This window comes from Girardinichthys multiradiatus, chromosome 1 (assembly GCF_021462225.1).
Source record: "Girardinichthys multiradiatus isolate DD_20200921_A chromosome 1, DD_fGirMul_XY1, whole genome shotgun sequence".
Lineage (NCBI taxonomy): Eukaryota > Metazoa > Chordata > Actinopteri > Cyprinodontiformes > Goodeidae > Girardinichthys > Girardinichthys multiradiatus.
This window is the reverse complement of record NC_061794.1, coordinates 8,744,162-8,771,619: the sequence shown is the minus strand read 5'-3', so window position 1 is coordinate 8,771,619 and position 27,458 is coordinate 8,744,162. Positions and strand designations below refer to the sequence as shown.

Sequence of the window (27,458 nt, the reverse complement as noted above, 5' to 3'; positions counted from 1 at the left end):
AAGGACCTGTAGTGTGTGATGTTATATTTGCATGAGGATGCACCCTAAAACTCAGCACAGATTTGCTCATCAAACGGATGTCTTGAGTAGATTTGGCCAGCTTATTTACTTATAATAGACAAATACACTGCATTAAGAGACACCTCACTGTCGCTAAACCAGATTAAAATTTCCATTTTTAGGCCACTTATGATTATTTGAAAAAAAACATTACTTCTGTATCTTATTTCTATTTGCTGAAAGCAAGAATAAGAGAGAGAGTGATTTGTTAGATAACAAATGCATGCTAGTGCTAAAATATATTACTAACACTTGATTAAATTGGAGGCTTACCTATGGATGTCTTTAAGGCAACACCAAAAACACACTGCTTCCTTGTGGGACATCATGAAAATCTCAATAAAGCTGGAAAAATATTAGGATGTGAATTGCGGACCTTGTCAAGTCTTGTTCATTGGTGGGTACACCTTCCAGATGCCTGAAGTTGCCATGATAATCTGTTTAAACAATTAAATACAAGTATAAACAGCTTGGGGACATTTGCTGTTTAGCAAGAAGACAGGTTCTGTGTCCCAGAGAATAATGTTTTTTGGGACGAACAGAAGCAGAAGATCTTGTGAAGAAGCTGACTGAAGCTGTAACAGGCTCAGTAGTCATCATCCAAAGAGAAGTCCTCTGTGGACACAGGCTGAAGTGCCTCTCAGTGAGGAAGAAACCATTTCTCTAAACGCAATATGAAGAAGCCAGATTACTCTTCGTAAATGCACACAGGGAAAATGGCCTGGAGAGGGACAGGTACACTTCATAAGGTAGATTGTACATAAGGAAAGAAGAAATAGACGAAATATGAAGAAATATTGAAGCAACATCTCAAGACATCATTTCAAATGGACAAATGACCCTGATCATACCACCAAATCAGCAGTGGTTTAAGGACAACAAAGTCAATGTTTTTGAGCCACCTTCACAACCCCTGATTTCAGTCCCATAGAAAACGTGTAGGCAGAGCTGCAAAGGTTACAGCAGTTCTGCCAGGAGAATTAGGCCAAACATCTAGCAAACTCTTGTGAGAAGCTTGTGGAAGGGTACCCAAACCATTTGACCCAAGTCATACGGTTTAAAAGATAATACTAGCAAAGTCTACTACCTATGACCCCCCAGGATGAGTTAGCCAGGTGTCAAAAAATGGTACTACTGCATACAAGGCATTTTCCTATTTCCCTTAAATTTTAGTTTATCAAGTAGATATTATGGTCCAGTTGCCAGCACTGTCACCTTGCAGCAAGAAGATCGACTCCCGGACGGGGGTTTTTCTGCATGGGGTTTGCATGTTCTCTATAGGCATGGGTGGGTTTTCTCCGGGTACTCCGGCTTGCTCCCACAGTCCAGAAACATGACTGTTAGGTTAATTGGTCTCTGCCTCTACTGTATGCATAGTAGCTCTTGTTTTCACTGGCATTAAGTCCAACTGAATTCCAACTTTAAAGTTTTAACCTTGTCATTACAGTGTTGTAATACTACTAGTATACACTGGATTTTTTGTTCTGTTTGGAAATTCCTCATGTTATCTAATAAATATTATGTTGACTGAAAAAAGGATTTGACTAAGTTTTATTTGGATTTGACAACCTAAGTTTTGTTGAAAATGTTCTTGTCACTCTACTGGGAGTCATCTGTTGAGATGTTCAAAGCTGTATAGTAGAATCTATGCAATCTAATTTTATTTATTATGATTTTTTTTTTTTTTACAGAAAGTGACAAATTCTTGCTCTTCATACAACACACAAAAATCCGCAGCCATATTTTACAGATGCACAGTGTTTCCATAGCACCACAAGAGAGCACTGTAAGGGTCGGAGGATATCCAAAAGATCAAGACATGGTATAGTGGATGACCTTCCTTTAGCCGACATGTGGCTGCCAGACAGACAAATTCCTCCATCACCAGACAGCCCCGTGTGAAAGGCACTGAAGGGGTTGCAATTTGTCATTTTGCCTTTTCATACAGATATGTTGCAGCTAGTGAACATATGCGATATTTTTCAAGTTATCCAACTGGCTCTGACCGTCGTTCTTGCTAGTTTTTATCCCTCCTTTTGTCTAACACATTCTTAGTGTATGTCCTGCCGCAAAAAGGCATTCGAGCAAATAAGTGTATTTACTTGCAAATTAAAGAGGTCACCAAGGCCATAAACCAAATGATTAATTTAAAGGAGAGGACTGATTCTTTTTGCCACCATCCAGAAAAAAAAGAAGCCATCTACGCCCACAATGGCGTGGCATGGAAAAACTAGTTGGAAGGAAAGGCAGTGGAACGGGGGAGGAAAATTTAATGCTGTACAGATGTGCATATAGGCATTGTGGGTGTTTTTTGTCTGGCAGTGCTGTGGGAAAGGGATATGGCTGTTTTCTTTATATGGGGATACCCTTGCTTTTTAGAAGGGATTTCCTTGAACCTTCCTCCTCTTTTACACGTGTCATTTACTGTACAATCTATGAGGCAGTGGCTGGTCCGCCTGGGGTTAATTACATGGGAGGAATGAGTCAGCCACTGTACCTGAAATAGACACAGCCTATAAAAAAGTCATTACTAGATCTGATATAAATAAAAGCTATGGCGTCAATGGAAACCAGATTAAAAAAAAACTAAAAAAAAGTTTATGTCATATTATTTTAACTTTAATTATTTATCTTGCAATTTGCCCAAGTAAAAAATGGTTAACGGTTGGCAATGTTACAAATCCTAAAGACCAAATGAAACGTTTCTTGTATATCATGCGAAATACTTTGCAGCCTTTTTGCCCTTAGTTGCAGACATTATAGCTTGCATTTTGAGCCTTTACATGAAGTTAATGTAGTAGTCATTAAGGGCTTTATTAGAATCTCCAAAATAGGGCATTGTTCCCCTCTGTGCACTTCCGAAGGAGAAAAATTGTTTAAAATTGATCTTTACAACATTTTCTCGGCAGTAAAATCTAAACGTTACCTACCATTACCAATGTGTATTGCAGCCCATTAGCACAGGTACAAGAGGACTGCCAGGGCCCACAGCTGAAGTAGCTAAAGGACTACAAGCTTTAGAGTAACTTTACACAGCTAGGTAGGATGCTAACAAAAAAGTATTTAGTATCAGGGTGTCTTGTTCAGGACTAATCGTAGGATGGAGTGGGGGATGGATAGATGGTTTGGGGGTGAGTCTGCTGTGATGTGGGTCCTACCCCGGTACGTTGGGCAGAAAGCTTAGCTTAAGCTAAGCTTAGCTTATTTCATTGGTCTGTCTACGCTCCCACTCTCATCTGTGGTCATGAAATATGGATGATGACCTAAAGCAGAGATTCTGACATAGAGCGCGAAGCTCTGTCAAGAGGGCTTAATTCCATTGGCTTGGATTTGAGCCACTGCTCCTTAGGATCAAAAGAAGTAATTTGAGGTGGTTCACCAAATTGATCAGGATGTCTCCTGAGCATTTTGTCTTTTTAAGGGCCCATTTCACTGGATGGAGACACCAGGGCAGACCCAGAACTCGCTAGAGAGATCAAATATTCCTTCTGATGTGGAAATGCCTAGGGATCCTGCAGAATAAGTGGAAGAGTTTTGTTGGAGATATCAATGTTTGTGTTACCTTAGTGGACCTGTTCCCCATGACCTGATCTCAAAAAAGCAGAAGGCATTTAATAAATGGATGGAAACTAACAAAAATATTGATAGCTGTAGCTTTGTCAAAGAGGAAGAATGATATAAATAAAACCACACAGCTAAAAACAGAATCTCCACTTGTTCCTGTTCACGTACAAGCTAGCTCTAGCTCGTTAAAAAAGTTGCCCTTTAAAATGTCACTGCTCAAAATGTTGGGGGATTGTTTATGATCTGTTTATTTATCCTACGTGGCAACCATTTAGGTAAACAATCGTTGTAACTGCATATTTTTCAGTATTTGTGTTTCTGAGGTCATTGATTCTGTTTTAGCTAATATTAGGAACCGGTTTAGGAGTTCTTCCATCAGTGAGCCATATGCTGTTAGTGATGGGAGGAAGACAAGTCTGTTTGTTTGGCTACATTTTTGATCAGAAATCAAGATGTAAAGAGCTTCAGGTCAGACAAAGATAGAAAGCAATCTGTTGTCAAAAGTCTTCATCATTTGTTCATTGTTGAAATCCAACATGGCTAACTTGTGAACACTGCTGCTGCTATTATTATTATGTGCTACAGAAATAAACAGCTTTTTTCCATTCTCAATTTGTGTCTAGTAATCAGTTAAATCCACTGAACTGAACAGTTTGTTTAATGGGATAAAATACTGTCAAATATAAGTGTTACTGAGTTTTATTTGTAAATTTGTGAATTGGCCAAGTGGCATGCAATGATTAGCAGATGCTACATGTTTCACAAAGTGAGACTGGGACAAAGTTATGTCCAAACAATAATCATCCTAGTTCCAAACAGTCATATTCAACAGGATATGCATTCCAATGGGAATTGTAAAAGTACCTTTTGAAAATCACCTATAAGCAGGTATAAAACAGTTTTCTTTAAACCATATTTCTGTTTTAATGTTTTCATTAATCTATATAATGTACTTCCCTTTGTGAACTGAGTTAATGAACAAATAAATTTTTCAAACCCTTCCTAATGACTGCATGTGTAAAATTTAAATAATGCTTTCGATTGCTAGTTCTCCAACCTGGTTTCATTAAAAGGGATAATTTGCATATTCTGAAGTGAATAAGTGAACAAAGAAAATGGAAGAATCTCAAATGGTTGAAGCAAGCAGCCAGTCAGATTGAAGTCGTCTTAGCTGATTTTTTTATTCAAACTGAAAATGTTTCCATTTCAGTTTATTTTTTTATGATCTGGTCATGATCAGCTGATGGCAGGTCGATGCAGTCTCTTGTGATTAACACAGGCTTTGATTGACTGAGAAAACAGCATCGAAGTGAACAACAGCCTCTTGTGTTGTGAGGAAATTTACAGTATATACATGTATACATTTTCAGTTTGAGTGTTTTCAAGTTTTTCCTTTAAACATTATTTTTTTACTACAAAAGTTAAAAAACACTAACAAAAAATGATTCTACTTGAGCTAAAATAGGTTTTAAAACTAAAGTTCTTTGCTGTGGACAGGAACACTTAGCCTCACACACATCTCTCAGTCAGTACTTCATTCTTCATCAGACTGTGGCAGTTTTTTCACAACAAACAGTAGTCATTCTTTCTCTCCCCCTTCTTCTCATTCTTTTTATTGCTGACCAAGACTGAGAGCACTTTGGAGAACTTTTTCAAACCCTGCCTGTCCACTCAAATGAGCCCATTGTGTCTGAAAACATGCAGTCCAGCTGCTCAGACACAAAGGGGATCTCTGAAGAACTGAATAGAAACCGCTGCAGTGCTTTTTTGCACAAGCTTGTGAAATTTGGTGTGTCAACTACGGCTTCTACACAACTCCATCATGTGTCCTCAGCGGGAGTTGTACAATAAGGGGCTGAGTAGAGCACTTTCCCAAAGTAAAATTTGGCAAATTTGTTTCTCATCACCATGGTAACACAGCAAAGACCCAGTTTAGAAGTCTCTGGAGCACTGTGCGTCACTGGAAGGAATTCTGTAAGCAATTACTGAGGGGGAATGTGGGATGGGGGGGGGGGGGAGCACAGAGGCAAAGAATGTCAGGATGAGTGAAAACTGTAACTGAGGGAATGAAAGATAGTCACTTACACATCATGTTATTAGCATGTAGGTGCAAGAGGTCCTTAGGTGGAGTGTAAGATATTGGGCTTGGCTTATTTTGAAAATGTTGCTCATCCATAATAATTCAACCTCCACCCTACAGTAGTTCCCAGTACCTGACACACCCATCAGGAACCTTATCATCAGCATTATTTCAAATCATAATATATGCAGGTTCATAATCACTCAAGAACGGCAGGTCAGGATTTTATTTCCAAGGATTTCCTCCTTTAAATTAACCTTTACCCCATCAGTGCAGTCATCCACACATTCTTCTAAAGCAGATCACATCCTGTTCCCCAATACACTCCTATCTATTATTTCTTAATTTCCATTTTGGATCCAAAAACCACAAAGATCTCGACTCTTGAAAACTTCAAAATATAAACTGTCAAGACATTTGCTCATAAACTTGCAAAGCTGTTTCCAAATCTTTAAACAGCCTTTATGTCGTTATTTAAGAAAACGGGTATTTTACATTAATGAAGTAGCAAAACTGTTCATACCCCATGGATTTTATCATGTTTTGTTATGTAATAAGAAGAAAAATCAATGTTTTTATTTGGATTTTGTGGGACAGAGCAACACAAAGTAGTCTGTGAAGGTAAATTTTTCAAATTAAAATTTGAAAATGTGGCATGCATTTATATTTCCCTTGACTATGATACCACTAAATACAATCCAGAGCAGCCTACTGTTTTCAATTACTTAAGACTGGGGCTGAGGTTCACCTTCCAGCAGGACAACAATGCTTAACAGACAGCCAAAGCTACAATGGTTTGTTCGGGTGCTGTAATGGTCCTGTCAAAGTCCAGACCTAAATCCTATGTTGCTTCAATGTCAATTAGCTGACTGAGCTGATTAACTTTTTCCTGGGTTGATTTGTACCGCAGTAGAACGAAGCATCTTCACTGTTGCAGATACAGCAGATTTACTGAGCTTTTTCAGTTTCTCTCAAACTTCAGTATTGTAGCGTGAGGTTGTAGAATTAGCTTGTAGCATTAGTTTGTGGTGTTACCTCAGCTAGTATGTGGCATCATTCGGCATTTTGTTTCTTTCCTGTCCATCTGCCTCAAATGTAAAGTACCTGTAAAGTACCTTCGAACAACCTCTGTTTACCTTGTCGGCTAACAAGCATTGCATGTTTGCCATGTTAGTGGAGTTTAAAACGTCCAGTAGCAGATCGTTGTTTTGGTCAGGTGAGTGGCTGCAGAGAGGGGAGGGGCTGAGTGTGTCTGTTATTGCGGTGCTGCTCCTCGAAGAAGTGCGACAATTTGGGCAAATGTAAATGAGTCAGTTTTTGAGGCAAATAAGTATCTTTGAACAATTATTATTATTATTTTTTTTATATCGATTATATAGAAATATCAATTATATTGACAACTCTACTCTAGATGGGTGGAGCTCCTACAGAAATACCCCAAAAGCTTGCAGTTATCAGCGCAGTGCAAACATGGTTCTACAAAGTACTGTTTCGGGGGATGGTGGGATGGGTGGATTTTCAAAAATACTTTTTTCATCCCAAAGGGAAATTATAATATAAAAGCACGCCACACTTTTCAGACTTTGTTAATACACTTAATAATTTGTTAAACATTTTGTAAACTACGTATCACTTTCTTTATACAATATAAATCATAAATTGGCAGTTTTAATGTGGCAAATGCAGAAACGTTGAAGGCTATAAATGCATTCGCAAGTCTCTGTGTAAACAAATGTACACGTACATCATCAAACAGTTACCAGTACATATTCATTTACTATTAACTGAATCCCAAGCAACCTCCATCCATCATCCTGGGTTTAGAAGGTTGAACAGGATGATTCTAAGGACGCTGCAAGCTAAAACATGTTGCTGAGATGACCACAATTCTTAAAATTACATGTTTCTGGAGCTCTTACCTGCAGAGTCTTTGCTTTACTGATAAAAAAGAGGAGACAATTTCTCTTAAACTGTGTTCATTTAACAGACCAACAGCAGCAAACTCATTGCAGTAACACCACACATTCTGAAAGTTGAGGGAAAGAGAAAAGTCTCCATCTTTAGACCCAGACCTCAGCTGAATAAACTATATGTCTGCCCTCAGAGGGGCGTCACACCTCCCCTAAAAAAAAGTGGTTCCACCACAAACCCTAGACTAGTAAAAGCAACATAAATCTACACATAACATTGGATTTTTACAGTAAGACCTGCTTTAAAATCAAGCAAACAACATATTACACCTCCCAAACTCCATCCTAAACTCAGGTTCAACTAGCGTTCACCAAAACGAACCAACAGCTTCAATCTGACTTTTCTCCTCCCAATAGGTGTATTTTATGAAGTTAAATTTCTTGTTTTTTCCAGTCTTTATGGTCTTCTCAATGTTTCATGTGACAAACCCTATTTCAGACCTGTTGTGGGAGCGGAAGTAGCTCAACTCATTGTGTAAACCAGTTCGCTCACTGCTCCTCAATGGATTAATAATTCAACTTCATGAAGTGAAAAAAAAATCAACGGTCAGGACCAAGGCAAGACATTCACCATGAGATTTGCCATTAAATGTTTCTATTTGCTTAAAGCAGAGAGTTTTATCCAAATCAAGACTACTGCGAACAGAATTGAAACTGCAACAAACCAAGTCACTGAGGTCAGAACACTGATAAAAGTTTGAAACAGTACATGTTTGAAATATCAACACGCATGCTGCCTACACTGATAAAACACAATGTTAGAATTTACCCAATACAATCTGAGTTAATACACGCTCATTCTTTTTGGGTAGATTTCAACCAATAGGTCTGAGTTGATATTATATAAAGATTCTTACATAAGTCAGTTTTTTCTCATATGTTTTACTCACGGTACAAATGAACAAAAAAACTAAAATTGCTTTAATACTAAGGTATATGACTGTAATTGTGTTGTGCAGAGGGAATGTGACTTTGTCTGTGATATCTGCTGCAAATCAAATTTCCCGTCGGGACATTAATAAAATGAAAGGAACTAACATACTTTTTAAATATACCTGTACCTTTCCGAAATATAGATTTTTATTGTTTAGATAAACCCAAACATTTTCCATGGTCAATATTCTTTGTTCCATACTCATCCAGACCTGGAGAACAATCAAACCAAATTCCATACATTTACAGAGTTTTCAATACTACTTAGGAACACTGTCAGATGAACTGAAAACTTCAGCCAACCAGTGCAAAGGTATTAAAAAAAAGTGTTGTTTTTTTCCTTTTCATGGCTTTAGTTACAAAATGCAAAAATCTGAAAAAGTCAAAGTCTTATACCTAAAAGTGTCTGTCAATATGATATTGAAAGATTATGAAAAATTTGGTAATACTTATAATAAAAGTTTTTTTTTTTTTTTATCATTAGCTTAATGCATTAAAGAGGAGACCACAAGATATTGTTAAAATAATGTAATTGTTAAAAACAAGAGACTTAAATAGAAAATATCTAGAAATTGTAAACAAAAATAGCCCAATTTATATCTGGAGTCCCTCTAATGCTTTTGTTTGTTGGAGCTTATTTATTTTATTGTCTTCATTTATAAATAATCCCACCCTGTTCTCACATATTTTACATTTTTTCGGCAGTGCTCCACCCTGAAGACCACATACTCAGTGTCCTGGCTTGATTCTAAGCAGACCACTGACCCACGACCTTTGACTCTTGCGTCCATCCCATTCCAGTAATCAGAACGTCTTTCAGCTAAGACAACACCCCAATTTAAACTGTGACATCCACGTGCTAAGCAATGTAGCAGCTGGCAGATTTTTACTTAATCTAGCCGCCTCTTTCATTTGCACCTTTGTGAAACATACCCTGTCCATATAAACTGTTAAAAGCATATAAAGTTTCTTTGTCTGGTATTTAGCACCTGGTTCTTTATCTGCCCCCACAGACATGAACAGTAATAAACAACTGGAAGGAATCAGCCTTCCCTTTAATCAGGGGCACAATTGGAAAAATACCCCTTAACATCATGTCTGTTTTGGTCATTTTCCCACATATATCCTGAAATGCCAACGCAGACATTTTCTCTGTCTCGTATCTAATCCATGATTCAGCTTTCTCAACACTGGGCCACTGCACCTGGTTGTAATGTTCCACACACCTGCAAATTGTCTGCACCCAAGTGTCCACATTCTGTTTCCCCCCTCCTCCAGTGAGTCATCCTGAGCTTCTTAACACCTTTACCATTTCACAATGGTATTGTGAGGTGTGCTACACAAATTCACAGAGACTAACTCTGTCATGAGATAACTTGCAGTGGAAAATTGTGAAGAAATGTGTGAGTAAGTTGTAACTGGCAGTCTTTGTGAATGTACTACTTCAGCAGAAGCCTCCCTGAAATCACCTTTGATGGTTTATGCTGCTATTGAATGACTTGTTGAGAGAAAAAGAGCCAAAAGGTCAGTCAGTTTCTCACCCAGGACCAGAAACTTGACAGTCTCTTGGCCAGAACTGTAAAGGAGATTTCTTAATGTTCATTCTTTGTTTCACAAGCACACTCAGTTTTTGCACATTCTGTGGGTGTTCTAGAAATGAAGGTCAGGGCAAAAAAAAGGATGGTCCCACTGAACAACAGCTCTACAGACCAGCAAACTTTTTTTAACAAGTTGCATATTGAAGCAATAGGTTTTTTTTTAATGTGTCTTTTATGGTCAGTAGATCCCAACTGTTAGTATGGTTTTTCTTAGAACATGTTTTTTGATCAGTTATGTATTTTTTTGTTGTTGTTGTTGTATAATTAAGTAGTATGCAGTATTGTTAGTGATTCTGTCTTTATATTTCTTGCGGTTAAGTATTTGGTGAAGATTGTGTGTCTTACTGAATTATTTTTTTTGTTTTGTTTGTTCGTTTATGAGTCAATGTAAATAGCCAGGGTCATGCGTTCACTCACTGAGCATGTTTAATGTTCTCTATTGGAACATTAAACCGTCTATCTATCTACTCATCAGACCAAGAAAGGCAGGCTTTATCACTAAAGAAGGGTTTTAAGATGCAGTCAGACATGAGCCCAACTATGTTGTAAATGATTGCATTAAGTTGTATTAACACCAAACGCAACCCTTGTAACCAAACATTACTGTCCAAACAGAAAAGTGTTTTCATGTGCAAGAAACAATATATAGCACATGTAGTATATGTTCACAAGAGGAAACACTAAAATGACAGCTTTACTTGCAATAAATCTTAAACTTCTTTAATATATTACAAGACTGAACTGGAATTTGATGGAACAGTGATTGCTTTATGTTTGAACATGGTGTTCGTTATGGACAAACCGTGACTAGCACAGAAGTCCAATAACAAAACACCACTCGGATTCAGATCGGGGAGGCCATTCCTCCCGATCACGCCTCTCCAGGTGTCACTGTCGTTCCCCACGTGGGCGTTGAAGTCCCCCAGCAGAATAATGGAGTCCCCGGGAGGGGCACTATCCAGCACCCCCGACAGAGACGCCAAGAAGGCCGGGTACTCCGCACTGCCACTCGGCCCGTAGGCTGAAATGATAGTCAGAGACCTCTCCCCAACCCGAAGGCGCAGGGATACGACCCTCTCATCCACTGGGGTAAACCCCAACACGAGACGGCTGAGCTGGGGGGCAACAAGCAAACCCACACCAGCCCGCCGCCTCTCCCCGTGGGCCACTCCAGAGTAGAACAGAGTCCAACCCCTCTCAAGGAGATGGGTTCCAGAGCCCACGCTGTGCGTGGAGGCAAGCCCGACTATTTCTAGTCGATATCTCTCGACCTCCCGCACAAGCTCAGGCTCCTTCCCCCCCAGCGAGGTGACATTCCACGTCCCTAGAGCCAGCCTAAGCATCCGGGGATCGGGCCGCTGAGGTCTCCACCTTCGTCCGCCACCCAATCCTCTTTGCACCGGTCCCTCACGGTTACCCCTGCAGGTGGTGGGCCCACTGGGGGAAGGCCTCGCGTCTCTCGTTCGAGCTTGGCCCAGCTGGGTCCCGCGAGGAGCAACCCGGCCACCAGGCGCTCTCCGACGAGTCCCGACCCCAGGCCTGGCTCCAGGGTGGGACCCCGGCTCCGCCGTACCGGGCGACGTCACGTGCCTCGATATTTTTTTCTTCATGAGGGATTCTTGAGCCACTCTTTGTCTGACCCATCTCCTAGAGCCTGTTTGCCATGGGAGACCCTACCAGGGGCATTTAGGCCCCAGACAACATAGCCTCTAGGATCATTTGAGGCGTCTGACGGGTACCGTGAGGCCAAGCGTGCTGCGGCCCGGGCTGTGGCGGAGGCAAAAACACGGGCCTGGGAGGAGTTCGGTGAGGCCATGGAGAAGGACTACCAGTTGGCCTCGAAGCGATTCTGGCAAACCGTCCATCGCCTCAGGAGGGGAAAGCAGTGCTTCGCCAACACTGTTTATAGTGGGGGCGGGGGACTGCTGACCTCGACTGAGGACATTATCGGGCGGTGGAAGGAGTACTTCGAGGATCTCCTCAATCCTGCCATCACGCATTCCGTGGTGGAAACAGAGGCTGGGGACTCGGGGTCGGCCTCTTTCACCACCCAGGCTGAAGTCACCGAGGTGGTTAAAAAGCTCCGCGGTGGCAGGGCTTCGGGGGTGGATGAGATCCGCCCTGAGTACCTCAAGTCTCTGGATGTTCTAGGGCTGTCATGGTTGACACGTCTCTTCAACATTGCGTGGCGGTCGGGGACAGTGCCTTTGGATTGGCAGACTGGGGTGGTGGTCCCCCTACATAAGAAGGGTGACCGGAGGGTGTGTTCCAACTACAGGGGGATCACACTCCTCAGCCTCCCTGGTAAGGCCTACGCCAGGGTATTGGAGAGGAGAGTCCGACCGATAGTCGAACCTCGGCTTCAGGAGGAGCAGTGTGATTTTCGTCCCGGCCGTGGAACACTGGACCAGCTCTATACCCTCTACAGGGTGCTCGAGGGTTCATGGGAGTTTGCCCAACCGGTTCACATGTGTTTTGTGGACCTGGAGAAGGCATTCGACTTTTGTCCCTCGTGATGCCCTGTGGGGGGTGCTCCAGGAGTATGGAATCGGGGGCCCTTTACTAGGGGCCATCCGGTCCCTGTACGAGCGGAGCAGGAGTTTGGTCCGCATTGCCGGCACTAAGTCGGACCTGTTCCCGGTGCATGTTGGACTCCGGCAGGGCTGCCCTTTGTCACCGGTCCTGTTCATAACTTTTATGGACAGGATTTCTAGACGCAGCCAAGGGCCGGAGGGGGTCGGGTTTGGGGACCAGTGGATTTCGTCTCTTCTTTTTGCAGATGACGTGGTCCTGCTGGCCCCCTCCAGCCAAGACCTACAGCATGCGCTGTGGCGGTTCGCAGCCGAGTGTGAAGCGGCTGGGATGAGGATCAGCTCCTCCAAGTCCGAGGCCATGGTACTCCACCGGAAAAGGGTGGCTTGTCCTCTTCAGGTTGGAGGGGAGTTCCTGCCTCAAGTGGAGGAGTTTAAGTATCTCGGGGTCTTGTTCACAAGTGAGGGAAGAATGGAGCGGGAGATCGACAGACGGATCGGTGCGGCTGCCACAGTAATGGGGGCGCTGTGCCGGTCCGTTGTGGTGAAGAGAGAGCTGAGCCGAAAAGCAAAGCTCTCAATTTACTGGTCGGTGTACGTTCCTACCCTCACTTATGGCCATGAACTTTGGGTCATGACCGAAAGAACGAGATCCCGGATACAAGCGGCTGAAATGAGCTTCCTCCGTAGGGTGGCTGGGCACTCCCTTAGAGATAGGGTGAGGAGCTCGGCCATCCGGGAGGGGCTCGGAGTAGAGCCGCTGCTCCTCCACATCGAGAGGAGCCAGTTGAGGTGGCTCGGGCATCTATACTGGATGCCTCCTGGACGCCTCCCTTGGGAGGTGTTCCAGGCACGTCCCACCGGGAGGAGGCCCAGGGGACGGCCCAGGACACGCTGCTGGAGGGACTATGTCTCTCGGCTGGCCTGGGAACGCCTTGGGCTCCCCCTGGAGGAACTGGAGGAGGTGTCTGGAGAGAGGGACGTCTGGGCGTCTCTGTTGAGTCTGCTGCCCCCGCGACCCGGTCCCGGATAAAGCGGAAGACGACGAGTACGAGTACGAGTGATTGCTTTAGTGGTGGATGTGAAACTACGATAATAAGTCAAGCAATTACAGAGAAAAACAGGACTTTTTCTTAGGTTTCAATATCATCTTTTAGAACTTTGAAAAAAAATATTAAAGACTCAGAAAAGGAAGCCTATAGCAAAAGAAAGCCTAACAAGTCAATTTGAGAAGAAGGAAATTTCATTTTTCATAAATATGACAAAATAGGTTTTTAAGCTAGTACCACAAAGCTTCTTCCATTTAGGAAGAGGGATTTAACTGCAAAAGCAAATGCATGTTAAAATTTAATTTGGAGAGGTTATTTGACTTTAAATAGTTTACACAGCACTGACTCACAATTGACAGAAAAATGTTGGAAGCACTCTGAAGCACTGCTCAAATGATAGCAAAATGTATACATGAAAGGGTTTGTGTTAGCAACTAGCATAACCAATGGAAACTTCATTTTAGCAAGACATAAAAAAATAAAAAAAACTCGTGTTATTTAGAGGCAACTAATTTGGCCTGAATAAAGCTCACAAAAAACATGGATTTTTAAAAATTGTTAGCATAAATGATTGATATCCAGTTTGAGAGTAAGATACGAATATGGAATCTTGTTTAGTCATTACTAACACATCGTGTACTCTATGCTAAGAAATTGTAGTCAATAAAAATATTTATCAACATGCCTGATGCGCAGAAAACTTTTTATGGTACAAGTGGGAAAAGCTTGTATTAGCAGAACCAAAGAAAAGCATCATGTTTTTGCCAGTGCCAAGGACAGCTGCTGTACAGACAAAAGTAAAAAGCTGCTGTATAGATCAAAGGGAAATGTCCAAGGAATGTTTAGTAAACATAGTTGTAACCCTTAGGCCACAATGGTGCATGTTTTTCTAAAGCAAATGGTGGGACAATGCTAAGAAAACTTTCCATTCATTGGTGCTAACTTAGCAATTTTGTCGCTATATTAAGCAAGTTTTCAGAACCCTTTAGCAACTATTTTTAAAACACAAGCTGTGTTTCCATTGACCATCAAATTTCACAAATTATGCGTAATTTGATGGTCAATGGTAAACTGCAATGGAAACACTTGTTTTGCATCACACGAGTCACGTGATCAACAACCGGATGTTACTACTGGCCAAAAAGACAAAGAAGACGACAGGAAGTAGTAGGAGGATGATGGTATAACGTGAACAAACTTATTCATGTGTAATTTTAATTGCATTTCCTTTTTAGTGGAAATACCCCATTGTGTTTCTTCGTCATTAGCAGAATATCGACAAAGTTTTGGAGAATTTGGGATTAGTGCATTTGGTTAACCTTTAACTTTATTTCACAGAACAATGTCTAATCGTTCCTTTCTTAGCTTGAAATTTTAATTACTGGAGCACAAATACTACCACACTAATGGTAAAATGGTTAATATGGACTGGTGGTGTTCTTAACTTAGGCTATTTCCTAAAACTGTAAAAACTGTTAAACTTCAGTCTATTTGTGCTTAGATTTAGTTACATAAGTGATTTCCTACTGAGTAAATTGAGTAAGCCACAAAGGCCTGTGTTTTTTTACAAAGACTTTGTAACAAATAGAGGGGCTCTTTTATGTACAAGGCAAAGCATATAGAGGCATGCTAATCTCCATCGTTCATCAAGACATGATCTCTTTTAAGCACGCTATCTTCCCTTTACCATAATGTTTGTTTTGCTCAAGGTGTGGCAGCTTTAAGGACCAGACAAAGTGAACCAAAAACCCACTAAATGCTTCACTATAGAAATACATAGCATGGCAACTGTTTCTATTGTCTGAATACGCAGATTGGACTAATAATTATCGGTATAAAAAAACCCTCATATTTTTATCTTTAATGATCCCTTTATAATTTTTTGCAATTCTAACTGCTCCCATGAACAGTCGTTAGATTTTCTTTTGAAAGATTTTCTCATGCACTGACTTTATGGTTTGCTTCACAGGAATCTGTTTATTTTTCATTCTCAATGACAGCACAAGAATGGTTTCAATTTCAACAGGAGCACCTCATATTTTAATATTCGACTATATTCCTTCATGAAAAAACAAAACTTCAAGGAAAGGTTTAAGTGAATCATTAAACAGTTAGACTAAAATGTTATCTGATACCAATACATCAGACAATGTGAGGTAAGACAATTTTATTTCTAAAGCATTAGCAATTTCATTGCCTAATAGTTTGAACTGATTTTGAAACTGTAGTTACAGACAGGTGTGTTGTTAAGACCCAGTTTGTCTTGGTTGTGGTTTTGTAGCCTTCAAGCACCTAATAAAGAAGGCCAAAATACAAGATTTTAATCTTAGTCACCAGCCAAGTAGTTAAATATGACTCTGTGGAATGTGGTTTTGTTAAAAAGCAACAGGAGGGCCATTGAAATATATTTACTGCTGTAGAAAGTCATTGTTCTCAGGTATCTAACGACAGGCTGTGGAATTGTTCCTTTGTTTGACCATATCCTTTATGGAAGGAGGACAATCAGACGCACATCCGGCTCCACAAGACAGATAACAAACAGTACCACACATAACATCTGGAACAAATTACACTTTAGAAATACATCAGTTTTCTTTTTTAGGTTTATTTTACAGGCATGATGCATTTCTTTCGACCGATGACATGTATTTTACATGAGCAAGTTAGCTTGTTTTGGTCAAACCAGGTGTCTCAGTGTGTGTGTGTCACATGACCTCTTATTATCCGTTACAAAGCGGGAGGAAAATTAAGTAAAGTTTCCTGAAATTTGCTGAAACATTTTTAGGGCCGAATGTGTGTGAGACATCATATGGTTGTAGTTAGTTAGTGGGGAATTAATGTCAGAAATACAAAAATAAAACAACCCTGGATTTATTTTGTACTAAATGTCCAACTATTGTTGTCAATAATCTTCTATAAAAAATATTTTCAAATTCACCCGAGAGAGTCAAGCAGTAGTTCCTCTGTTGGAAAACAGGGAGGAGACATTAAGGGGTGGACTGAGAGGCGGACCTCTTGGTCCACACGGTTATATATATTCCAAAAGGCTTCCTCCTCTCCTCCTGCCTTGTGAGCTCCAATTTCTGCCTGCACTGCCAGTGACTCTACTCTCGTTCTCTTACTCACAGTCACAGTCTGTCTCACTGAGTCCCAGCACTCTAGAGCAACCATGCAAACCTCCAGACAAACTACATACTCCATGCGCTCCTCTACCAGCAGCAGGGCTCCTGGCATGTCCATCACTCGCACCTCTGGTCCTGTCTACAAGGCCCAGTCCATTCATGGTGGGGCCGGTGGCTCCCGCATCAGTGTGTCCTCCAGCTACAGAAGTTCCCTGGGAGCCGGAATGGGAGCCGGTGCTGGAGCGGGAGGATTCTCCAGCAGCGTCCAGGTGAGCGGGAACAATGTAGACATCATGGGCAATGAGAAGTTTGCCATGCAGAACCTGAATGACCGGCTGGCGAGCTACCTTGAGACAGTGAGGAACCTGGAGAAGGCCAACCACAAGCTGGAGATAAAGATCAAAGAGGCCCTGGAGAAGAGTGGACCTGACTTCAGAGACTACAGCAAGTACCAGCTTATCATTGATGACCTAAGGAAGAAGGTAAGAAGGGTGATGGGGGAGCACAAAGTGGGCAGACATGGGAATGTGTTTATTAAGAAGTGATGAAAAAAAGGATGTGAGGGGGCAGATGGATGGGTTGCTTGAGTTAAAGGGGGAAAACTACATCTAGAGGTAAAATAATAGAGTAGATTTGGCTTGACCTCACAAAAAATTAATAAGACAAGAATCAATCACAATATTTGGCATGTCAAATGTAATGAAGCAAATAAACAGTTCTGGTGTCCTATTAAAATTAAACAAAAACTCCTACAGTAGTGCATACAATTTTGTAAAATAAATTCCTACACTGCATGCCAGAGGGGTCTGCAGTCTGGACTGGAAACAATATGGAGGAGGAATGTAGCAATATCAGTGATTTCAGAGACAGGAAACCAAACCATAACAAAAGAGGAAAAAGTCAAAGAGCTAGTATCAACTTCTAGACTCATTCATTATAGTTTCTACTATCATTTTCTTTCATTGTAGCTAGCTGGACAATAAAAGAAAAAAAACAGTCCTAGCATCAACACATACAACAGCAAAAGGAAAGGACAAAAGATAAACTCTTCACTTTCTAGCCTGAAGCTTTTACCAATATGTCTTTGCAACACAAGTTAATTAACTACATGTAGTGGTTCACAGTGATTTAATACCTATTCTATAAAAAACAGGGAATTAGAGGCAGTCAAAACAGGTTTTATTCAATGAAACCTTTAAATATATATCTATTACAATCTTTGATTATCAGGAAACCAAAAGAGGTGAGTTATTCTAATCTGTCAGAGGGGTCAGTTTGCAAGCATCAAGGTCAGTGAAATAGCTTGTTTCAAATTTTGAGGCAAAACTGGAGGAAAAGGGGTTAATTTTTCACCTTTCACCTCACATAAGCATTTTCAAAATATTACATAATAGGAAATACTTAATGAAACAGGGTTTGTTTTACAAATACCAAGGAAACAATGTTAATTTAGACAGCCGATGGTAATTGGCTGTTTAAATAGAATAATGAAAGAAAATGGAAGAAAACTGCTCAATTATTGATCTCCCACCTCAGTGTTATCTCGAAAAACACTGACTGCCAAAGTAAAGCAAAAACAGACCGACGCACAAAGTTAACTATCCATGCAGAAAAGCACACATGCACACACAATCACATGACTGGACAAGCACGTACACACACATACACAACCACCATCATCACCACCATGCAAATGTTAACAGGATAGATCCTGCTCTCCTAAGCAGAGACTGCCTGGCAGCTTCTTATTGGCTCATGGACTTTGTCACATGGATGGCTCCCCACTGTTCATGTCAGCCTTATCAACCCAACCGTGACTGCTAAAGCAAACCATCTGGTTTTTAAAGTGATTGGCTGTTACTGTCCCTAAATGTACCCACAGACAGTGGCAATCCATATCTAATTATTTAACAAATTCTGGAATAAACAGACGCATTTCTATGTTTCTTTAGTTTAACCCTGATATTTTATTTGTTGGGTGTAAATATTTGTATCATAGCTTTTCAAAAAACATTTCTCCATGAGATAAGCATGACACATGAAAAAATTTTATCTCATGCTATATTTAGCAACTTGTATTGCTGCTACTACCTGGTAGCCAGTCTTACTAGCATAAAAGTAAATAAAAGTCCTAGTTAGCCTAGGCTCCCATAATTGTATTAAAAAAACTTGTTTTCCTTCCTTCAAACGCTGTTAATTAAAAACCCATTATATAGTCATTTTGTCAACACATCATATCTATGTTATTTGTGAAACTCCTGTTAGCATTAGGTTAGCTGTGAGTAGGCATCATGTTTCGACTGTAGCTCCGCTAATTTGAAATCAACATGTTTGCATAGTGAAAAGCTACCTACAAATCCACTTATTGTATTGAATGTACTTGAGTGGTAGCTTTCCTTTTTGAGTATTTATTGGAATCCTTTATTTCTTTAACTTTGTCAGATGTATTAAGGTTCCTTTTGTTAACATTTCCAGATTTTTGATGCCACCACCGACAATGCCCGACTGGTTCTCAACATCGACAATGCTCGCCTGGCAGCTGATGACTTCAGAGTAAAGTAAGACCCGCCTGCTATACTGCCAGTACTGTAAAACACAAAAGCAGACAGCTGTGGAAACACCCTGTATTACTACAGAATGGGCTGTGCAATGAATAAATCCTGTCATGATCTAAGGCAGTCATTTGTCTCACAGTCATAAGTCAGCACCCTTGCATAAGTGGTGGGGGCACTATAGTTGTGTCAGAAATGTAAGCAAACACAGCTGGTTAGCAGCACAGAATTGAATGCTGACCAAATAATCTTCTAAATACAGTGCACATTCATTCTTAAACAAATCAACACAAAAGATTTGATCCTTGACTACATGACAGTGTTAGGTAGAACAAGATATTCCTGATGAAAATTTGATAAGATGTTGTAGTATCTGATATGATTTTAAGCTGACTGTGCTTGTGCTTTTTTTTTAGATATGAGTCTGAACTGGCCATTCGTCAGTCTGTGGAGGCCGACATCGTCGGTTTGAGGAAACTCATTGATGACACCAACCTGAGCCGCATGAACCTGGAGAGTGAGATTGAAGCCCTGAAAGAAGAGCTCATTCACCTCAAAAAGAACCATGAAAATGTGAGTTTAAAACCAAACTTACATCAGATTCTAGTTTTGTTATTACACTGCACTAACACAGGCAAGTAATACTCCTGAATAAACTCTTGAGTAGAGTTCCACATCCTGAAAGGATCTTGATAAATATTTGCACACAGGCTCATCTCAATAATTCCTGCTGCAAGTATTTACTTTCAGTACACCAAGATGACACAGTTGATGAGACTGCAGGGCGTTTTTCAAAACAGGCGAGAGAAAACTCGCCTTTTAAATCCGTTAAGACATTTTGAACATCTGTGTGTGAATTCTGTGGGAAGCCTCATCATAAAATGTCTTACAGTCCACATAAGGAAACAGAACAGGTCACCACAGAATTAAAATGATTAAGATTCGAGCAGAGAGGCCAAAAACAACCATTTGTTTACTGAGGGAAGTATTAAACCTACCCCTTACAGACCCAAACAAAGATTTAGATATGTCCCCTGTATATTTATCTAACCATATCATATGATTATGGTTTGAGAAGAATGGGAGTCACAGACAGGTCACAGTTCAGTACTCATTTGTAGTTTCGTTTTTATTTTTCCTTGCTGATAAAGTAAATATTGATTTGTTAGCATATTTTCAAGGCATCAAACTTTTGTTGTCCTTACTAATTAAATTGAGGACATTATTACTCTCCCCCAATTTTAAAGATGCTTACTTTAAGCTTGATATACTGACTATAGGCTGCTAAGACGATTTTGGTCTTTTTTTTTAGGAAGTCATGGAGCTACGTAACCAGATCGCCCAGTCCGGTGTCCACGTAGATATCGACGCACCAAAGGGTCAAGATCTATCTCAGATCATGGCAGAAATCAGGGCCAAGTATGAAAAGATGGCACAGAAAAACCAGGAAGAACTCAAAGCATGGCATGAATCTCAGGTAAATGATTAACAAAAAACCTATCTTAACTTATAAGGAATATTTTTCTTCCGCACATCGTTTAGAAAAAAATATAAGAAGTTATTATTGATTAACTTATCTTTTAATTTGATTACCTCTCTTTCAGATAATAGAAGTTCAGACACAGGTAACACAGAACACAGAGGCCCTCAAGGGTGCCCAAACAGAGGTTAATGACTTACGCAGACAAATGCAAACCCTGGAGATTGAGCTGGAGTCACAGAAGAGTCTGGTAAGAATGCTGCAGTCAGCACATACTTCATTTACCTCAACACAAGTTTATCCTCTCTCACAACAATGTCCAAGTCAGCACCCTCTCTTCAGGTCGCTCTCCTTTACTTTGTTGACACAAGCTTTACACTCTGATGATCCGTCACTATGGTGCCATCAATGCAGAGCTGCATAAGCTGTAAGTGTAAACCCTTTAACCCTCTCCTGTTCTCACAGAAAGCCTCTCTGGAGGGCACCCTGAGGGACACAGAGCTGCACTACAACATGGAGGTTGAGTCGCTCAATGCCATTCTTCTGGGCCTGGAGGCAGAGCTGACCCAGCTGCGGAACAAGATCCAGCTGCAGTCACAGGATTACGAGGCCCTGCTGAACACAAAGATGAAGCTGGAGGCTGAGATTGCGACATACAGGCGGCTGCTGGACGGTGAAGATTTCAAGTGAGTAAGGCATTTTGTCCTGTACAAACCATTTAAGGGACCTCATTAAAAATAATATGGTAGAGAATAACTGGATTTCAATATTTTCATTTAGGCTTCAGGATGCTCTGGAAGAGCAGAAAAAAGTGACCAAGACCAAAGTAATGACCGTCACACAGACCCTGGTGGATGGAAAAGTGGTCTCCTCCAACACAGAAACAAAGAATCTTTAATCACAGGATGCAACGATCCCAACAAACAACACTAAAACAACAAAGCAGTTTATAAGTTTATCAAACTTTTTATCCAAACAGATTCCCATAAGATACAAAACTCTTTATTGAACTTCACACCCAAGTTAAACGGTTGTTACAGAGGCTAATGAAACTTGGATCAGAGGAAAACAAAATCATCTACTATTTATTTCATCATGGTTTATTTATGTCATTGTTTGCTGTCATTTAGATGTTTTCAACAGTTCCGAATTGGTGGACTTTGCCATTGTGTTAAGAGATTAAATAATTAAAGACGATTTCAAAGCAAAAAGGGTCCAATTCAAAGCATTTGAAAGTATATATGTTTTTTTGGTTTTCTTTTTTCCCAGTTTTGGTCTGCCTGCTGTTCTGTTCAGTTCAATAAAGTCCTTTGAGAAAATTCTACATGTCAAAGTGTGTTATTCCAACCAGCCTATCATCAAAAGTTATTTTTGTTGGAGTCAAAATTGTACACAAACAGAGAAAGTAATAAAAAGAGGCCTCCTAAAGTTCAATAGGGTCACAGCCTTCACTTTATTTGCTGATTATCTCTGAATTTACTTTCCAAAAGACCAACTGTGTGTAGATTCGTGCTGCAAAAACAAAGCTCAAGAGTTTTTAAGCCTTCTATTAGATTTACACAATGAAATTATTGTTGGCATGAAACCTTTCAGAAGATCTAAAACCATAAAGTATTTAAAGTGGCGAGCAGAGGTTTGGTTAATGATAGGCCATCTAAACCATCTAACATTATTTTTCACGGATTCCTAAAGCAACATCTCTCTGCCAGAATAAACTCTTACAATTTCATTTTGAGCATCCAGTCAAAACGCCCTCTAAGTGTAGATCTTATGAGTCTTATTCAGTTCAGTCCCACATGCATGTGACATTCTGTTTCAAACCCACAGTTCTTTACGGATGGAAAAAACAAAAGGGCAGAGTGAAACTGTTTCCTAAAACAGTTTAGCTCTGCTGAATGTATAAAATGTTCCCCAAACAGGAGTAATTTATGGCTATTCAGTCACAGAAAAATACCCACATTTGGTACCCTGGAGGTTATTTGCTCCATTAATTTCCACATGTGGGACTCCTTTCCTGTTGTTTACACCCAGTTTCCAAAGATACAATTTCTTTACTACATAGGAATGAAATGAATATGTCAGCACACATTTTGACTTTTATGGATATATTAGCAGAAGGGACAAAGTCTGATCATTGGTAACAAAGGTACAAATGTAATAAAGATAGGAGAGGAGTGGCAGGAGTATTGGTATTTGATGATATATATAAGACCGCAAACACCTTCTTTGTTCTCCACTCTCAGCTGCCAGCTCTTCTGTTCCAACTTGTGCTGCTTCTATCTTTGATTGATCAACAAACTTCTCTCAGCGATGGAGCCTCTGATCAGACGTCAGTCCCCCCAAAATCTAGGGTTCTCCAGTTACTCCAGCAGTCCGACAGCAGTATATAGGGGGTATGCCCACAGTGTCAGTGGCGGGGCTGGGGGTAGTGGGACCAGAATGTCCACCGTTTCACATGGCACGAGGGTTGGCACCGGCTTTAGTGGGGGGTACGACTACCGATCTTCTGGGGCAACGTCTGGGACCATGTCAATTGGAAATGAGAAGGTTGCCATGCAGCATCTGAATGACCGTCTTGCCAGTTACTTGGAGACAGTAAGGAATCTAGAGAAGGCCAACACATCTCTGGAGATTAAGATCAGGCAGGCCATTGAGAAGAGAGGCCCATTGGAAGGACGAGACTACAGCAAATACACCATTATTATCACCGAGCTGAGAGCCAAGGTGAGCAAATTGTTTCAGTTAGCCATCGTGATAGCTGGTGGATGGTTCACATTTGTAGTACACCTTTTTACCATACTCTATTATCCTTTTACCTGGGTTTTTACAGAGTGCTTTACAATGTATTGATCACAAACTCTAATCTATTATCAACATCTTGACATTTTGTCAAACAAACATCAAAATGTGCAGTGTCAGTGGTTCATAACAATGTTCTGATTGGAAGAAGATCATTCATGGCCCCTTATTAGATAAATGACTGTCAAAATAACATTTGGGGGTAAATTGTGGGGGGGGGGGGGGGGGGGGGGGGGGGTTGTTGAGTCCTATATCATTGTAATATGTCAGGCAATGCCTTGAGAAAAGTTTTTTTAGCATCTGGATGTAGCTTTAAGAGCATCAATTTCTTTGCTTTAACAACTGAAGTTAGTCATCATGGGAAGGTACTGTACCAAAAGTCTCCCCAGTTGTACTTTGTGTAAAACCTTGTAAATGTTTTATCACGTTTAAGCAAAAATCAGTCCTGGCTGAGCCATTTTACACCTTCTACACTACAAAGCACCTGGTTATCTGATTGATTTATAAACATTTATGACCACAGTCTGACCAGATAATCAAAGTTCACTGCCTATTAAAGGTTAGTCATTGACTCAACTGCACAATTCAGCTATGTTTTGTGATAAAACCTTTTTAAAGTCCTTGAAAATTACAAGTGCTAAAAAATTCACAGAGAGGACGTGGCGCTGGTGGTGTAGGGGTTGGGTGCACGACCATATATGGAGGCTATAGTCCTCGATGCGGCCGTACTGGGTTCGACCTAGTAACCTTTGCCGAATGTCTGCCCCTTTTTCCTGTCACAGAGAAATGAAACAATTTCACTGCAAATTAAATAATCTATTTTCCTTCATTTCTGTCAGATCTTTGATATGATGAAAGGCAACGCCCGTCTTGCAATTGCTGTTGACAACGCACGACTGGCCTCAGATGACTTCAGATTTAAGTTAGTATTTAGTGTCAATTTTAAAATGTAAGAGTTTGTTCCACCCATCATGAGCCTGTCTAAAGTAAGGCATGCGTTCCCAGGATGGAGTATGAGGTGAACCTGCGGCAGACTGTGGAGGCTGATATTGCCAGACTTAGGAAGATTCTGGATGACACTAATGTTATACGTCTGCACCTGGAAGGGGACATTGAAGCTCTTAAGCCAGAGCTGATCACTCTGAAGAAGACCCATGAGGAGGTATTAGTGCTTTTTATGAGTACTGAGATTAGAACAGCTGTTCAAGGAGAATGCTTGTTTTAGTTACATACTTTCTTGGCAAAGTGTTTGTTTGTTGACTTTTTTGCATAGGATAACCTGTTTAACCTTTCAGGAAATCATTCCCTGACTATTTCCTCCCCAACAGGACGTTGATGAATTGCGCACCCAGATTACGCAGGCTGGCGTCCGTGTGGATGTTGATGCTCCTAAAGGCCAGGACCTGGCCAGGATCATGGAGGAAATGAGGGAGAAATATGAAAGGATGGCACTTAAGAACCAGGCGGAACTCAAAGCATGGCACGAATCTCAGGTACAGCAGAATTCAGCTCAGAAACTGCACATGGATGGCATATTTGCAGTTACCAAACTGTGTATTTCTGAAGTATTACCTATACGAATCAAATGTATTTTTTTTAATTTTTAGATCACAGACGTGCAGGTCCAGGTGACCAAGAGCTCAACAGCTCTGAAGGATGCCACAAGTGTGATGAGTGGAATTAGGAGGACACAACAAGGCTTGGACATTGAACTTCAGTCTGCACTTAGTCTGGTAACAATCTTTTTAATCATTTTATGGAATCTCCACTCTTGCAATGCCACCACGGAATATATTAGAATTTAAGAATAAACATTTTGAACTACAGAATATAAAATTATTATATTAGACCTACAATATTAGCATAGCATGGGCTCCCTAAAGCAGTTTTGACATTTTTGGAGGCTAAGGACAGACAGTTAGGCCCGTCCAAAAGACAACTTGTCTAAAAACAGAAATTAACATTTATCTGATCAGAAATTCAGAAATATATGAGAGGTTGTGGTGTTATAGCTATAACCACTAAGCTATTGATAACTTAAAATATTGATTTTGTTACCCCCTGGTACCATTTTTTGCTAAGCTAACTGTAATATGTCACCAACAAGACCTTGACAGGTATTCATCTTCTAATCTAATCTAACCTGTGCCAACCCAACCATGCAAATATGTAACTTTTCGACAGAAAGCCGCCCTGGAGGCCACCCTGCGTGACATCGAGATGCGATACAACCTGGAGTTGGAGAAGTACAACTTGATCATTCTGAGGTTTCAAGACCAGCTAACTCAGATCCGCACCGACATCCAGCAAAACTCAAGGCAGTACGAAAACCTGCTGAACATCAAGGTGAAGTTGGAGGCTGAGATTGCCGAGTACAGGAGGCTGCTAGACGGTGAGACAGACTTGAAGTGAGTATGATGAGACACAATGGGCAATATGCAAAACTGCAGTTGATGCAGGTGAAGGTTATGAAAGCACTGAGTGAATAAACTAACAATACAAGCACTTAGTTCACCCCAGACAAGAGTTTGCATGTCTGATTTAAATAAACTTCATGCAAAACTGATAGAATACCATCGATAGTGAAAGTAAAAAGGACTTATCTGTGTCATTACAAAATTTTAGCTGCTGAATATTATAAGAGTAGTATAAAAGTATCATGTTCAAGTATGTTAACTGTGGCTAACTTTTCCCTTCTTTTGTTTTTCAATCTAACAGACTGGAGGATGCCATTGAACAAAAGAAGATGGAAAAGAAGATGGAGACTAAAGTGATGACAGTCACTCAGACCATTGTGAATGGGAAAGTGGTGTCAGAAAGCAAGGATATTAAATCCAGCGAACACTAGCTGTAACCAAAATATAATAAGAAATAAAACCTGAAAAGAAAAATAGAAAATCATGTGTTTGACTTTTTTCTGATGAGTTTTTAAAGCTTTAAAGCAATTAGAAGTGTGACAATTATTATCAGAGGAACAAGAGTTTTATGGTAAAACTATTAAAAGCTTTAGTTTCATTATGCTTGGTTGGGGAAAACAAAATAACCAAAGATTGTGGATTTAGTTAACGCCAGCCAATATTGTTAAAATACACATGGGCCATTGTTAAAATAATGTGTGAAGCACAGAGGTGATCCTTTCGGGTCAATTAAGCTGTAACAACAGCTGGACATAAATATGCATATTATTATGAGAAAGAGATTAATTTATCCATAATAGAATAAATTATCTGGTCCTGCACTGTATAATATGCAAATCTCTATTCCATTAATTATGTCTTTTTTCAATAACTAGACACCTAAAAGCTCACTGATAAATAATATAAGCCCTTAGAAAGAATGATCCAACTTGAATGTAATTTGGTCTAGATGCAGACCAGTGAGGGATGAGTAAATGATTGATTTGCGAGGAGCTGGCATATCTTGAAAAGGCACTGTAGCACATACGCGATAGTGTTCTTAGGCATTCATAAAGTGTTCAAAATTCAGTACAAGCAGACATTGCAATTACAGACACAACCTTTCAGCAAGTGCAGTTGTATTTGATTTTCACTACTCTACAAGGCATGCTTATTGTACTGGAACACTGATGCCAGAAGTTGAGAGATGGTGCAGGATGACATCAGATGTTGGAAAGTACTGCCTGGAAGGCAGGAGTACATATCATTTGGTTCTATAATACTTGGCACATGAAAAGATGATCCATTTCCTCTTGGTGTGGTC

At 40.4% G+C, this 27,458-nt stretch overlaps 2 protein-coding genes across 3 annotated transcripts; both read left to right on the top strand.

Moving 5' to 3' along the window:
• Positions 1 to 16,841: 16,841 nt before the first annotated feature.
• LOC124869740 (keratin, type I cytoskeletal 18-like) lies at positions 16,842 to 22,263 on the top strand. Of its 2 annotated transcripts, none has more exons than XM_047367826.1 (7): positions 16,842 to 17,389; positions 19,383 to 19,465; positions 19,876 to 20,032; positions 20,772 to 20,936; positions 21,064 to 21,189; positions 21,405 to 21,625; positions 21,720 to 22,263. In XM_047367826.1, exons 1-7 carry the CDS (start codon positions 16,955 to 16,957, stop codon positions 21,835 to 21,837), a joined length of 1,305 nt encoding a protein of 434 aa, XP_047223782.1. In that variant the 5' UTR covers positions 16,842 to 16,954; the 3' UTR covers positions 21,838 to 22,263. The 2 variants fall into 2 exon arrangements, with proteins under 2 accessions (XP_047223782.1, XP_047223789.1); XM_047367833.1 differs by having other exon boundaries at positions 21,405 to 21,629.
• A 904-nt stretch (positions 22,264 to 23,167) lies between these two features.
• Positions 23,168 to 26,636, top strand: LOC124869753 (keratin, type I cytoskeletal 18-like). The gene is made up of 7 exons (XM_047367846.1): positions 23,168 to 23,663; positions 24,578 to 24,660; positions 24,744 to 24,900; positions 25,067 to 25,231; positions 25,346 to 25,471; positions 25,923 to 26,146; positions 26,457 to 26,636. Exons 1-7 carry the CDS (start codon positions 23,250 to 23,252, stop codon positions 26,584 to 26,586), a joined length of 1,299 nt encoding a protein of 432 aa, XP_047223802.1. The 5' UTR covers positions 23,168 to 23,249; the 3' UTR covers positions 26,587 to 26,636.
• The last annotated feature ends 822 nt before the right edge of the window (positions 26,637 to 27,458 follow it).